Raw genomic sequence first — 12,837 nt, 5'->3', positions numbered from 1 at the left:
TAATACAGTAAACATCACAAGATGCTTTAGACAGGAGAAAATGAGTGGGCATTTAGACTTTTTGTGCAGGGGGGGGCATTAGGAGAACCTGGTCTTGTTTTGAGAAGGCTTTTAAAGATGGGCTGTGAAGTAAAGAGGCATTGGGTTTTGGGCAGGGAGTTCTAAACTGTGCGGCAAAGTCAACTGAAGTCTTCCCCGTAAAAGGTGGAGTAAAGGGACTTCAAGAGCAGTTTGAATCAGAGGCTGTGAGATGGACTTCAATTTTGGAGAAGGTTGCAAAAGTAGGGTGCAGAGGAAATCCTAGATGAGGATGAAACTTCAAGTTTGTTCCACTGCAGCACTGGGAGCCAATGTAGGTCAGTGAGGATAGGGAATACATGCAACAGGATGCAGGCAGCAGAGCTTTGGATGATTTGGAGTTTATAGACAGTAGATGTCAGAAAGACAAAAAAGGAGAGCATCGAACAAGTCAAATATAGAGGTAAGAGGTTCAACAACAGTGGAGTAAGGTAGGGGAATAGGCAAACAATATTGCAGAGTTGGAAGAAAGTGGTCTTGATATTGGATAGGATGTGAGCTGAACAGCTGCAAGCAGTCTGGCTCAGCTTCAGTGAGCAGCCAGAGAAAACGATTGAGTTGATGCATACGGTTCAGAATTCTTAACGGATGCTGAATGCAACATCAATCTTCCCAGTATAAAATATATAAAAACAACATCGAAGCAATATTATATCTGTCCTGCTAGTTAGCAATCCCTAAATCAGGAACTGGTCTTAAACCAATACTTGTAATCTAGCAGGTACCTGCACTGTGATAAAACAAAAACACAATTGGCTAAGTTTTGATATTGCTGTCTCCTCAAGAATAATGACTGGGTTTAGCAGCCAGGTAAGCAATATACAACACAAGGTTTATTGTTGTGGTCTCCCTGGTACAAGGCTTGAGAGGAGATCTAATGTAAAATTTTCAAAGATAAACAGACTTTGTGAATCTGTTTCTAAGGGACTGATAGTCAAAATCCCAGATCTGAAAAGGAGAAATGTTTAGTTCACATAAGCAGTTGGAGATTTTCATGAAGAGAGGCAATTAGAAAATACATCGAGAAGAGTGTCATTTTAAAAATCTCTGTAAAGCAGCCAAAAGACAGTAATGAAAAGAAATGACAGGTCAATATCCCTGCAGGAAAAGGGAAAATCTATACAAATTTAGCTTAGTTTAGTTTTTAAGAGTTGCAAGCTTTTATTTAACCTTCTTGAAAGTCATATATGGCTATAATTCACTGTAACATTATTCACAAAAACATAAGAACTAGGAGCAGGAGTAGGCAATTCAGCCCCAAGCCTGCTCTGCTATTCAATACGATCATAGCTGATCTCATCTCAGCCTCAACTCCACTTTCCTGCCCATTCTCCATAACCCTTCCATCCATTACTAATTAAAAATCTGTCTATCTCCCCCTTAAATTTACTCAATGTCCCGGCATCCACCGCACTCTGGGGTAATGAATTCCACAGACTCACAACCCTTTGAGGGAAGTAATTTCTCCTCATCTCAGTTTTAGGATAAGGGGTAGCAGATTTAAAACAATGACCTCTCGTTCTAGATTGTCCCACCAGAGGAAACATCCTCTCTACGTCTACTTTGTCAATCCCCTTAATCATCTTATCTACCTCAATTAGATCTCCTCTCATTCTTCTAAACTCTAGCGAGTAAAGGCCTAAACTGCTCAATCTCTCTTCATAAGACAAACCCCTCATCTCTGGAATCAATCTAGTGAACCTCCTCTGAACTGCCTCCAATGCAACTACATCTCTCCTCAAGTAAGGGGAACCAAAACTGTACGCAATACTCCAGGTGCGGTTTCACTAAAGCCTTGCACAGTTGTAGCAACACTTCCCTACTTTTATACTCTATTCCTTTATCAATAAATGCCAAAATTCCATTTACCTTCCTTACTACCTGCATACTAGCTTTCTGTGATGCATGCACGAGGACACCCAGATCCCTCTGCATCGAAGCATTCTGAAGTTTCTCTCCATTTAGATAATTTTCCTTTCTATCCTTCCAACCAAAATGGATAAGTGTGAGGTTAAACCCCATCTGCCAAATTTTGGCCCTTTCACCTAACCTATCCATATCCATTTGCAAATTTCTCATTTCTTTATTGCAACTTACTATCCCACCTATTTTAGTGTCATCTGCAAATCTGGCTATAGTACCTTCTATCCCTGCATCCAAGTCATTAATATAGATTGTAAATAGTTGGGGCCCGACGACCGAACCCTGTGGCACCCCACTAGTTACATCTTGCCAACTAGAAAAACCCATTTATCCCGACTCTGTTTTCTGTTGGTTAGCCAATCCTCTATCCAAGCTAATAAATTGCCCCTAAACCCATGTGATCTTACCTTGTGTATTAACCTTTTGTGTGGCACCTTATCAAATGCTTTGTGGAAGTCCAGATATACCACATCTACAGGATCCCCATTATCCACTTTACTTGTTACATCTTCGAAGAACACTAGCAAATTAGTCAAACACGATTTACCCTTCATAAAACCATGCCGACTCTGAAGGATTGTGTTTTGACTTTCTAAATGTCCTGTTATTACTTCCTTAATAATGAATTCTAACAATTGCTTAGTGGAAGGTGGTAGAGAGTGATGGTAGAGGGTTGTTTTTGCAAATGGAGGCCTGTGACTAGTGGGCTACCACAGGGATCGGTGCTGGGACCCTCACTGTTTGTAGTGTACATTAATGATTTAGACGTGAATATAGGAGGTATGATCAGGAAGGTCGCAGACGACAAGAAAATTGGTGGTGTTGTAAATAGTGAGGAGGAAGGCCTTAAATTACAGGACAGCATAGATGGGCTGGTAAGATGGGCGGAGCTGTGGCAAATGGAGTTAATCCTGAGAAGTGCGAGGTGATGCACTTTGGGAGGACTAACAAGGCAAAAGAATATATAATGGATCGTAGGATCCTAGGGAGTACAGAGGGTCAGAGGGACCTTGGGGTGCTTGTCTATAGATCACTGAAGGCAGCAGCATAGGTAGATAAGGTGGTTAGGAAGGCATACGGGATACTTGCCTTTATTAGCCAAGGCACAGAATATAAGAGCAGGGAAATTATGATGGAGCTGTATAAAACGCTGGTTCGGCCGCAGCTGGAGTACTGTGTACAGTTCTGGTCACCACACTATAGGAAGGATGTGACTGCAATGGAGAGGATGCAGAGGAGATTCACCAGGATGTTGCCTGGGCTGGAGCATTTCAGTTATAAAGAGAGACTGAATAGGCTAGGGTTGTTTTCCTTGGAGCGGAGAAGCTGAGGGAGGACCTGATTGAGGTTTACAAAATTATGAGGGGCATTGAGAGGTCAATAACTAGGGGCATAGATTTAAGGTAATGGGCAGGAGGTTTAGAGGGGAGTTGAGGAAATATTTTTTCACCCAGAGGGTGGTTGGAATCTGGAACACATTGCCTGAAGGGGTGGTAGAGGCAGGAACACTCACGACATTTAAGAAGTATTGAGATGAGCACTTGAAACGCCATAGCATAAAAGGCTATGGGCCAAGTGCGGGTAAGTGGGATTAGTTTTGGACGGGTGCTTGATGGTCAGCACAGGCACATTGGGCAGAAGGGCCTGTTTCTGTGCTGTAAAACTCTGACTCTAATTTCCCAACGACAGATGGTAAACTAACTGGTCTATAGTTTCCTACTTTCTGCCTCCCTTCACTTGGTTATTATCTGTATAACTAGCTCACTTTATATTTTAACTTAAAATGAGGACTATAGTGATACTTGACTGCTTTCAAAGACTCAAGTAGGACTTTACAGAGGCACAAGAAAATCCAGTACCAAAAAGCAATTAACAAACATAATTTGCTGTTCATTTACCCAGGATCAAAAACTTACCTAAATGTAATCAAAAAGATAGGTCCTCTCAAAAGGTTATGGAAGTTGGGACTTACTAATCAGGGTGATTCAATTAACCAGAACAAAAATAACATTGGGTGCTTTTTAAACCTTTTTACCAAAAAAGTAACCAAGCACCAAGAGATAGACAAAAAAAATGTTATATATAATCAGACTTGCACCTAGCAAACACAGCTATATTAATGACAACTTAACAGGCTCAAACTGTGTTAGTAATGATATTTTCATTGACTTTGCAGCAAGAACAGCTAGATTAATAACCAAGCAGGCACAAACTGGGTCAGCAAGAAATTGTTATCATTGATTTTCTCCTAATAAATAATAAATTTGACTGCTTCAACCATTTTAGTATGATTTTTACTACGCTTTGAGGTTATTTGACTTTTAGTTCAAAAATACATTTTTGAGCTGTCTGAACTGGAAACAATTCAAATTTCAGTGATACATCAAATACAATATACATATGGTTTAAGCTGACAGATGGATTTTTCATGCATATTTAGAATAGATGTTGAGCGATAGTGGAATACCCAGCTTACTTCTATGAGTGAGTAAAATCACTGTTCACAAGTGCTCCTTAGTAATGAGATACAGTGTTTCCCCACTGTATATTGAAGGGATAACAAGTTAAAATATATTTCATTTTAGCGCACATTATTAAAAAGCACAAAGGGTGCTTTAATACTCCTTCTGCTATATAAACTAACCTGTACCTCTTTGAATGTTGTGTTTTTAACTTCCTGAAAATCAAAACATTATTGTATAAATAACTTGCAAAATTCTAAAACAGAAAGGATGTTTTAAAAAAAAAATTAACTTCTGAAATTCCATAAGCTCCTATGAGCAGTTAGCTTGACTTGGAGAATCTTTTACTTATTGAGTCGGTGTCAAATTTTGTTCAATAATCGCTCCCGTGAAGAGTGTTAGAACATTTTACTATGTCGAAGGTGCTGTGACGGAAATCACAGCTACCAAATGGAAACATATTAATTTTGTCATATGGGACACTACTGAAACTTTTTTACTGGACATTGCACATAACTTGTTTAATAAAACCAACAGAGCTGACCAGCTGAAAACATGGTTGCACATTTGCATTCTGTGAGACAGTTGAATAGAGAGACTATGGGAGCGCTCACTGAATCATTGAACAAGATTGGTCTGGGCAATCATGATAATCAACATTTTTTGTCTGTGTAAGAGCTAGAACTCCACACCCCACCGAGCGTGTCTGAAAAGTTTTGAAATCAACAACCCTCCCAGAAGCGGCTGTTTCACACAAAGAGATGGTCACAAGACCTACCTGCTGGGCAGACTGGGGACTGTTTGAATTGCGCCTCACAGAAAGGTAAGAGACTGCAACTAAACTCCAAAAAGAAAGCACCTCTCTCTGGCTCCAGCAAAGTCCCAAGGAGACCACAGTGACAATGTAAGCCTCAAGGCTACAGGCCTTTACAGGCAACCACCAAGATGACAACTGAAACCTCTCTTTGGCCTTCTGGTACCAGAGAAGCAAGCTTAAAATTGTGCACTGGGCCCCAACGAGAACTCCAAGACCTCAACTTCAACGAAGGACATTACATCAAAGACAAAAGACAGTAACTGAATTCCATTTATTGCCAACTCTACTTCAACCCCACCCCCGCCCCCCACCTCATTCTTCCTTCCCCTCTATCAATTTGTGCGTGTGTTTCTCTCGTATGCGTGCTGGCGTGATTGCGTTGCATATTTTAATAATTTTAATTGGGTTAGAGTGGTAAGGCTAACAAACTTACATCTATCTTGCTTAAACCCAAGAAAACCTGTCTGATTGATTCAATTACAATTAGAGTAAAGTGAACAAAGACTCACTGAGGAGGTAAGTTGAAATCACTGTGTTTTAAAAGAAAAGCCCTGTTACGGCCAAACTAGGAAAGGCCAAACCAGGAAAAGGGGCAAGAGGGGAACCTGAGACCCCTTCCTCACCTGGTCTTAACAGTGCTATATAAACGCAAGTTGCTGTAAAAACCTAACAAGTTTCACAGGCCTAATATCTATTGAACTGAACAGTACTTTCAATCATATGGCTCAATGTCAGCAAAACTGAAACCATCCTGTTAAGTCTTCAGTACCTATGTGCATCTGTCTTTGGCCAGAACAATCTTCTTTGCTGCTCGCTCATGTTGAAGCCAGCAAAGTGCTACTTAGGCAGTTAGACCTTAAGCTGAGCTTTCAATCCCACATATGGTCTATTTCCAAAACTGCCTTCTTCCTCCTCCAGAACATTTCCCTCCTCACCAGCTATATTTCCACCACAACTGAAACACTCATCCATGCCTTCATCATTTTGAAAATCAATTTCTCAAAAGGTCACCTTGCCAGCATCTTCACCACTGCCCTTCAAAATGCCACATAATCCACAACAATGTGATTCAAATCCTTTCATGCCCGCTGCAAGAGAAAAGAAAAATAATTGCATTTATATAGTACCACTCATGTCCTAAGGACCTCCGAAGTGACTTATAGGCAATTAAGTACTTTTGAAGTGCAATCACTGTTGTATCCAGGCAAATGTAGCAGCCATTTTGTGCACAATAGGGTCCCTGAGATAATTACCAGATAATCTGTTTTGGGAGTGCTGGCTAAAGAATAAATGTTGGCCAGGACACCAGAACTGCCAAGTCTCCCCCAAATCTACTGGTTTCCTGAACCCCAGTAAATTCATTTCAATATTATTCTTGGTTTTAATTTCCTCTATGGCCCACCTTATTTGGGAACCTTCTCCAACCATATACCCTAGTTATACCTTTCGTTCTTCAGACTCTAATTTACTATTCATTTCCCATTCCCTCTGCCTCACCACCAAGGATGATCTTTCAGCTGGAGCAGGCTCCATCCTATTTTCTTCAACTATTAATCCATGCAATCTCTATCACTCACCCACCTCCCTCCACCACCACCACCCCCAAATCCATCTATAAAACCTTTTAAAAATCTTTCAATTGACTTTCAATACCATCAATATTTCACTTCCTGTTCAGCATTCACTCCTATCGTTTGTAAAATGCCTCCAGTAATGCACTTATGTGCAATTCCCTGATAAAAAAATAAGTTATTTACAGACACCTAAATTTCCACTTCATGTTCACATAGTGACTTAATCGTTCATTTCTGTATCATTTTGGAAATTACAAATCATTTAAATCTTTAAAAAACACAACTTTTTGAAAAAGAAAAAGACTCCAAAGTAGGTGCGTCACTGAAAGGCTGATTAGATTACTGCTGTGTTTATACAACTGGATCATCGGTGCAAAGCTGTTTCACTTTCCAACAACATTGAAGGGAAGTGTAAATGCTTGAATCTGTAGCATTAAGCCAAAACCGCTTCACAACAACCCTAAACTTTTACTGCAAATACACCCCAAGTGCTTTATGTACATCACTGAGTTACTATTCTGTATGTTTAATTTAGTAGATAGTTAAAATGGGTACTGTTGAATGGAGAAGAGCAGGTGGCTGAGACAGTGTTATGAGGCAGGGCAGTTTATGAAGGTCATCCAAGTCCCAACAGTATTACACTTCTGAACAAACTGATATCAAGCTTTTAAAAGGTTTGTTTCTGGAAGGTTTTCCCATTTTGAACTTCATCCAAATTTTAGCACCAATATCTTGAATTATGACTGTCATCATGGTTGCAAATATTTGCGCCATATAATGGGAGAACATTTCAGAAAGAGAGCCAACAGATGAATGCTAAAATAATTACAGCTAAAAACACTATACTGACTATAAAACTGTATTATAATACAAATTTACATACTTTAATCGTAACTAATATCTGAATGCCCTGGAAGATTGAGGCGGAATTATTTTTAAAGTAACTGGATCATTTAAGATTTGAGATAATGTCCTCATTTTAGGGGTCATGAAGTTGACAGAGCAACAAAATTGTATTTGCATTACTTGCAATGCACGTTATATACAATATAGAGACCATGAGAGCAGAGGCCCAGGCTGATGCCCTGGGGACATGGGTTCAAATCCTACCACGGCAGCTGCTGGATTAAAAAAATTAATAAATTCAATTAATCAATAAAAAAAAATCTGACATGGAAAGCTAGTCTCAGTAATGGTGCCATGAAACTCTCATCGATTGTTATAAAAACCCATCTGGTTTACTAATGTCCTTTAGGGAAGGAAATCTGCCGTCCCTTCCTGCTCTGGCCTACATGTGACTCCAGACCCACAGCAATGAGATTGATTCTTAACTGCCCTCTGAAGTAGTCTAGGGTAATTAGGGATAGATAATAACTCCCATATCCCATGAAAGAATATAAAAAGTCACCTGCTGCAATAAATAGTAGATTCTTGCTTCACCAGCTGCTACTTTCACCTGCAGAATTTACATTTGCTTGGCATCAGTTTTTAGCAGCCACAGTCAGACTCAATGCATTTTATTAGACAGTTTTGCCCCCATCCCCTTTCCTTCTAATGTTGGCAAGACCACTCTCGTCACTGATTTTACTTAAATCTCTAGTCTCCAGAAATTTGCACCAACACCATTATCTTGTGAATACAAAATGTTGATTTTAACTGCTTTTGTGCAATTTCATACATTTAAGAGAAGAGATAATAATCACTTATAGCACACGGGCAGTAAAGACCAAATTTAGTCTTCAGGTGAAGCTGGACTAGAGGACAGGAGATAATTGGACCTGGGCACACTGGCAGGATTTAAGTAAGTGCTTAATATCTTGCTTTCACACACTGTGAATTTGAAGCTGTTGATTGTGCTACCATTTTATAACCTCTATTAATGAGGCATAATCTTTGCAGAATTTTACAGCTAAACTTCAAGTACCCAAAGTGCAGAACAGAAAATAGACATATACGTAGTCAGAAATATTATAAGATGACTGTTTTGTTAAATGGATTCTTACCATTTGGTAACTCTGGTGGCAAAGTTTTATACCATAGTTATATCTAAGGCAATTTATGGGCAAGTTATACAATGTAGTTCACAGTGATTCAAAGAATGTTGTTGGCCATGTATTCAGCAACAACTTTAGTGCATTATCTAGGAGAGTTTAGAATTTAATTTTTCGTGGTTCATTTGTCTCTCCGCCAACACTAAAATGCCACTTTGAGCAGGTTGTGACTCAAACCTTTGCCTGGAGTATAACATGACCTTGTATTCAGCATTTAAAATCTACAAAAGGTTTAAGTTACTAATTCTCAGGTACTTTTCTTTTTTCTTTCATACATATACATAAGATTTGTCCATTTCTGAAACAGCACATAGATAGAATTGGGGTAAGTGCAACTGGCTGCAAGTCTCAAAAGCTCTTTTTTCCATTTGAGGCCGACGTCTTGTGCATTCCCTCTCCCATTAGCCCACCATTGAGGCTGTGCCTTCAGCTACTTAAGTCTTAATCTCTGAATTTGTTCACCCCTCCACTTCTCTCTTCAAGTTTTGGTCATATCCTAATTCTCATTCTTTAGGTCAGCATCCATTTTTGTCATGCCTCTGAAGCACCTTGGGACATTTTTCTACATTAAAGTCACTATGTAAATGCAAGCTGTTGCTATAGTAAAATAAATGGCAACCTGTACACAAACCTTACATGTTACTGTATGCATAGCAAATCGTTTAATTTTGTTAGTTATTTTATTAGATTTTATCATAGGAGGTAAATATATATTTTCGACTCAGATCTGCCATCCCAGTAAAATTTTAAGCTTAACACTATACAACAATTCTGCTGTGCACTCCTATCATCGCTTTTAATGAGTATAAAATCTAGACTTGCCTGTCAATCAAATACGTACATATGGTCATTTATTATTTGAAACCTGAAGTGTGTTAATGAAATCTGATCTGGTGAATAGGTTAGATGACCATCGTACTGCATAAATCCACTTAATCTAATTTTCTATACATTTTAAACCTACTTTCCCTTTTAGTAAGCGAAACCGTTTCCCGTCACAAACCTTACAAGTTTGACTTTTGATATTACGAATCATAACATAAAAGCCAAAAAAGAGAGACAAATACAAGCTGGAGCTCTGCGGGAGTTTATTTGCATTCTGTAACTTTTATTGGCAGGATTAGGATTTAATTGAGTCCATTTGGACGAGTACAGCAGCACTGTAACCAATGGCAAGTACATGAAGTACCGGGCGAGCTCCTCTGGGGAGGAAAATGTAGTTCTAATATTAGGTTTCCAATGTTATTAAAACCTCGGGTCTGTTTATAGATCGGCGAAACGTCTCTTAAAATGTTTTTTTGTTGCAGTATATATTGTCCTTTCCCCAGGCCTTTCACATACAGAGAAAACAAGCAGCTTCAACTATAGAAGCGGCGGGGACCTTTTAGACGGTAACATAATTAAGTGCAGTTCAACTAAACTTCCGAGAACAAAATACATTTTTTATATAAACAAATAAAGACCTATCACTCCAATAATAGTGAGCAAACTGCCTCCAACACTTTCTCACATCTACCCCACCCCCAACACGTGAGGCGACAACTGCAGGCCCGCAGATGATTTTTTGGTGATTTTTTTTCCCCTTGTAGGGAACTTACTTCAACAAACTCGAGGCTCCAGCGAGGTTCAAAGTCTTCTCGTCCGATGTTCTGTGTAGCCAATTTGTAATTTTAACGTGACACAAGGAGGAGAGAAGTAAAGCTAGTTTTTGAAAAAAAAAACATACACAGAAGGAAGGTTTTTTTTCTGTTCAGTAAAACTTGAAGCAGGGATGAGGTCATTGGTTTAAGAATAAAAGGATGGCGTCATTTCAGACCAATCCCACTGATAGCCACTTCCCAGAGAAGGGGCTGGGGAGAGGCCAGCTATTCACTCCGCTTTCTACCAACAGTAAGGCACCTTTCATCCGCACTTTGTAACAATATAACACCGTTCACATAAAAAAGGTAGTAAAATAGTTTTCTTCTCACCTTCCCTAATCTTTTCTTCGCTTCATCGTTTCTCGTTACTTTGTTTTGAGTGGGGCGGGATTTCAGCAAACAGCACTGAAAGGACAATGTTCCGTATTCAAATTACCTGCTGCTTGGGAACGCTTCCAAAGAGCTTTTTCAACCTTTATCCCCCCCTTCCTTTCAGGATAGGATTAAATATAATCAATTCTGGTCTGTAAATGTTATTATGTTTATACAACGCACAGACTTACTTCATATGCAATGTGCTTCTAAGTACGAAAGCTTATTGGGAAGAACCGGTTATTTGATTGTGTTGGCTTCAATATCCTGAGTGATAGTTTTGTTCCAGTAATCCCAATAGCAAATCCATTGAGTTACGGATTGAACATAACAGCAAGGAGAGATCTATCTAATCGGAAGATCAGGTCATGTCATCTTACCTTTTCTTATCTCATCTTTTGTTTTTACGTTATTACAATTTCCCTGATGAATAAAATTACTTTTCTACCATGCTAATAGTTATTTTATCTAGAAACGTTGCCATTATAGGTTGGGAAGTATCTTTTACGGCATTCTTTAGACTCCTGTGGCAAACTGAGCGCAGTGTTTGGCATTCACTGAAGGGAAAAAACTACGTGTGATGTAATTACTGTAGGTTCATAGACACCATAGGCAGTTGATTACATGAAAAATGCACACAACATATACATTGCATGCATTATTGCACATTATGCTAAAGAGTGATGGTTATATAGAAGGGGGGAAACGTTTGAAATATACGTTTCACGTTGAATTGTGAAAACAGTGTGATGTGCTGAAATTATGTCTTTCGATTAATATAGTGTATTCATTGCGATAAAAGCATTAGATTAAGCTAACCAAACAATGTATTGTTAGATTTGATACCCCTTAAAATTCAGGTAAAATCGAGTACAATACAGACCCACGAAGAAATTTTCATTGTAGCAAAGTTCACTAGGTTCTCCAAGATTAATTCATATTTTTTTAAAAACTTATCTTAGGCTACCTTTTTTCATAAAAGAATGGCTACTGTAAAAATATGTTTTAACACAAACTCTTTTGCATTAAGCCACTTTGACAAGATCAAATACAACACCTACAAAAATTGTTAAATAAAAAGCTCAGGGAAGATAGCTTGAGTATATCTTTGCATAATTCCCCCATCAGAAGTTATTTTTTCCTTGTCTATTTTGAGATTCTCCCTCACCTTCCCTGGTGCACCTTATTCCTGGATTGGATAGGATTCTGTCAATGTCTCTCAAGTCAGTCTCTAGAGATGTGTCAGAATGGCATCGGGTGAGTTTTTTTCATTCTTGGGATACGAGCATCGCTGGCAAGACAGGCATTAATTGCCCATCCCTAAATGTCCTTGGAGAGGTGATGGTGAGCCACCTTCTTGAAGTGCTGCTGTCCATGTAATGTAGGTACATCCACAGTGCTGTTAGGGAGGGAGTTCCAGGTTTTTGATCCAACAGTGAAGGAACAGCAATATATAGTTCCAAGTCAGGATGCTGTGTGATTTGGAGGGGAACTTGCAGCTGGTGGTGCCCTTGTCCTTCTAGGCGGTAGAGGTTGCGGGTTTGGAAGGTGCTGTTGAAGGAGCCTTGGTGAGTTGCTGCAGTGCATTTTGTAGATGGTACACACTGCTGCTACTATGCGCCAGTGGTGCAGGGAGTAACTGTTTAAGCTAGAGGATGGGAAGTCAATCAAGCGGACTGCTTTGTCTTGGATGGTGTTGAGCTTCTTGAGTGCTTTTGGAGCTGCACTCATCTAGGTAAGTGGAGAGTATGCCATCACATTCCTGACTTGTGCCTTGTAGATGGTGGACAGGCTTTGGGGAGTCAGGATGTGAGTTACCCACTGCTGAATTCCCAGCCTCTGACCTGCTGTTGTAGCCACAGTGTTTAATGTGGCTGGTCCAATGAAGTGTCTGGTCAATGGTAACCCCCATGATGTTGG

The 12,837-nt window shown here is 39.5% G+C and overlaps 1 protein-coding gene across 7 annotated transcripts in view; it reads right to left on the bottom strand.

Moving 5' to 3' along the window:
* dusp16 (dual specificity phosphatase 16) overlaps positions 1-10,964 on the bottom strand; it is a 168,062-nt gene extending 157,098 nt beyond the window's left edge. For 4 of the 7 annotated variants that reach the window (XM_068050625.1, XM_068050623.1, XM_068050627.1 and 1 more), the window contains exon 1: positions 10,504-10,676. Coding sequence is in view for 1 of the 7 variants with exons in the window: in XM_068050628.1 (XP_067906729.1) it covers positions 6,292-6,363 (72 nt within the window). In the remaining 6 variants the exon portion in view is untranslated. Of the gene's footprint in view, positions 1-6,291; positions 6,369-10,503; positions 10,677-10,875 lie in introns of those variants that run through there. The other 3 variants (XM_068050628.1, XM_068050626.1, XM_068050624.1) reach the window with 3 other exon arrangements.
* Positions 10,965-12,837: the final 1,873 nt, after the last annotated feature.

This window comes from Heterodontus francisci, chromosome 18 (genome assembly GCF_036365525.1).
Source record: "Heterodontus francisci isolate sHetFra1 chromosome 18, sHetFra1.hap1, whole genome shotgun sequence".
Taxonomy (NCBI): domain Eukaryota; kingdom Metazoa; phylum Chordata; class Chondrichthyes; order Heterodontiformes; family Heterodontidae; genus Heterodontus; species Heterodontus francisci.
The sequence above is the reverse complement of the archived record's forward strand: the minus strand, read 5'-3'. Positions and strand labels throughout refer to the sequence as shown.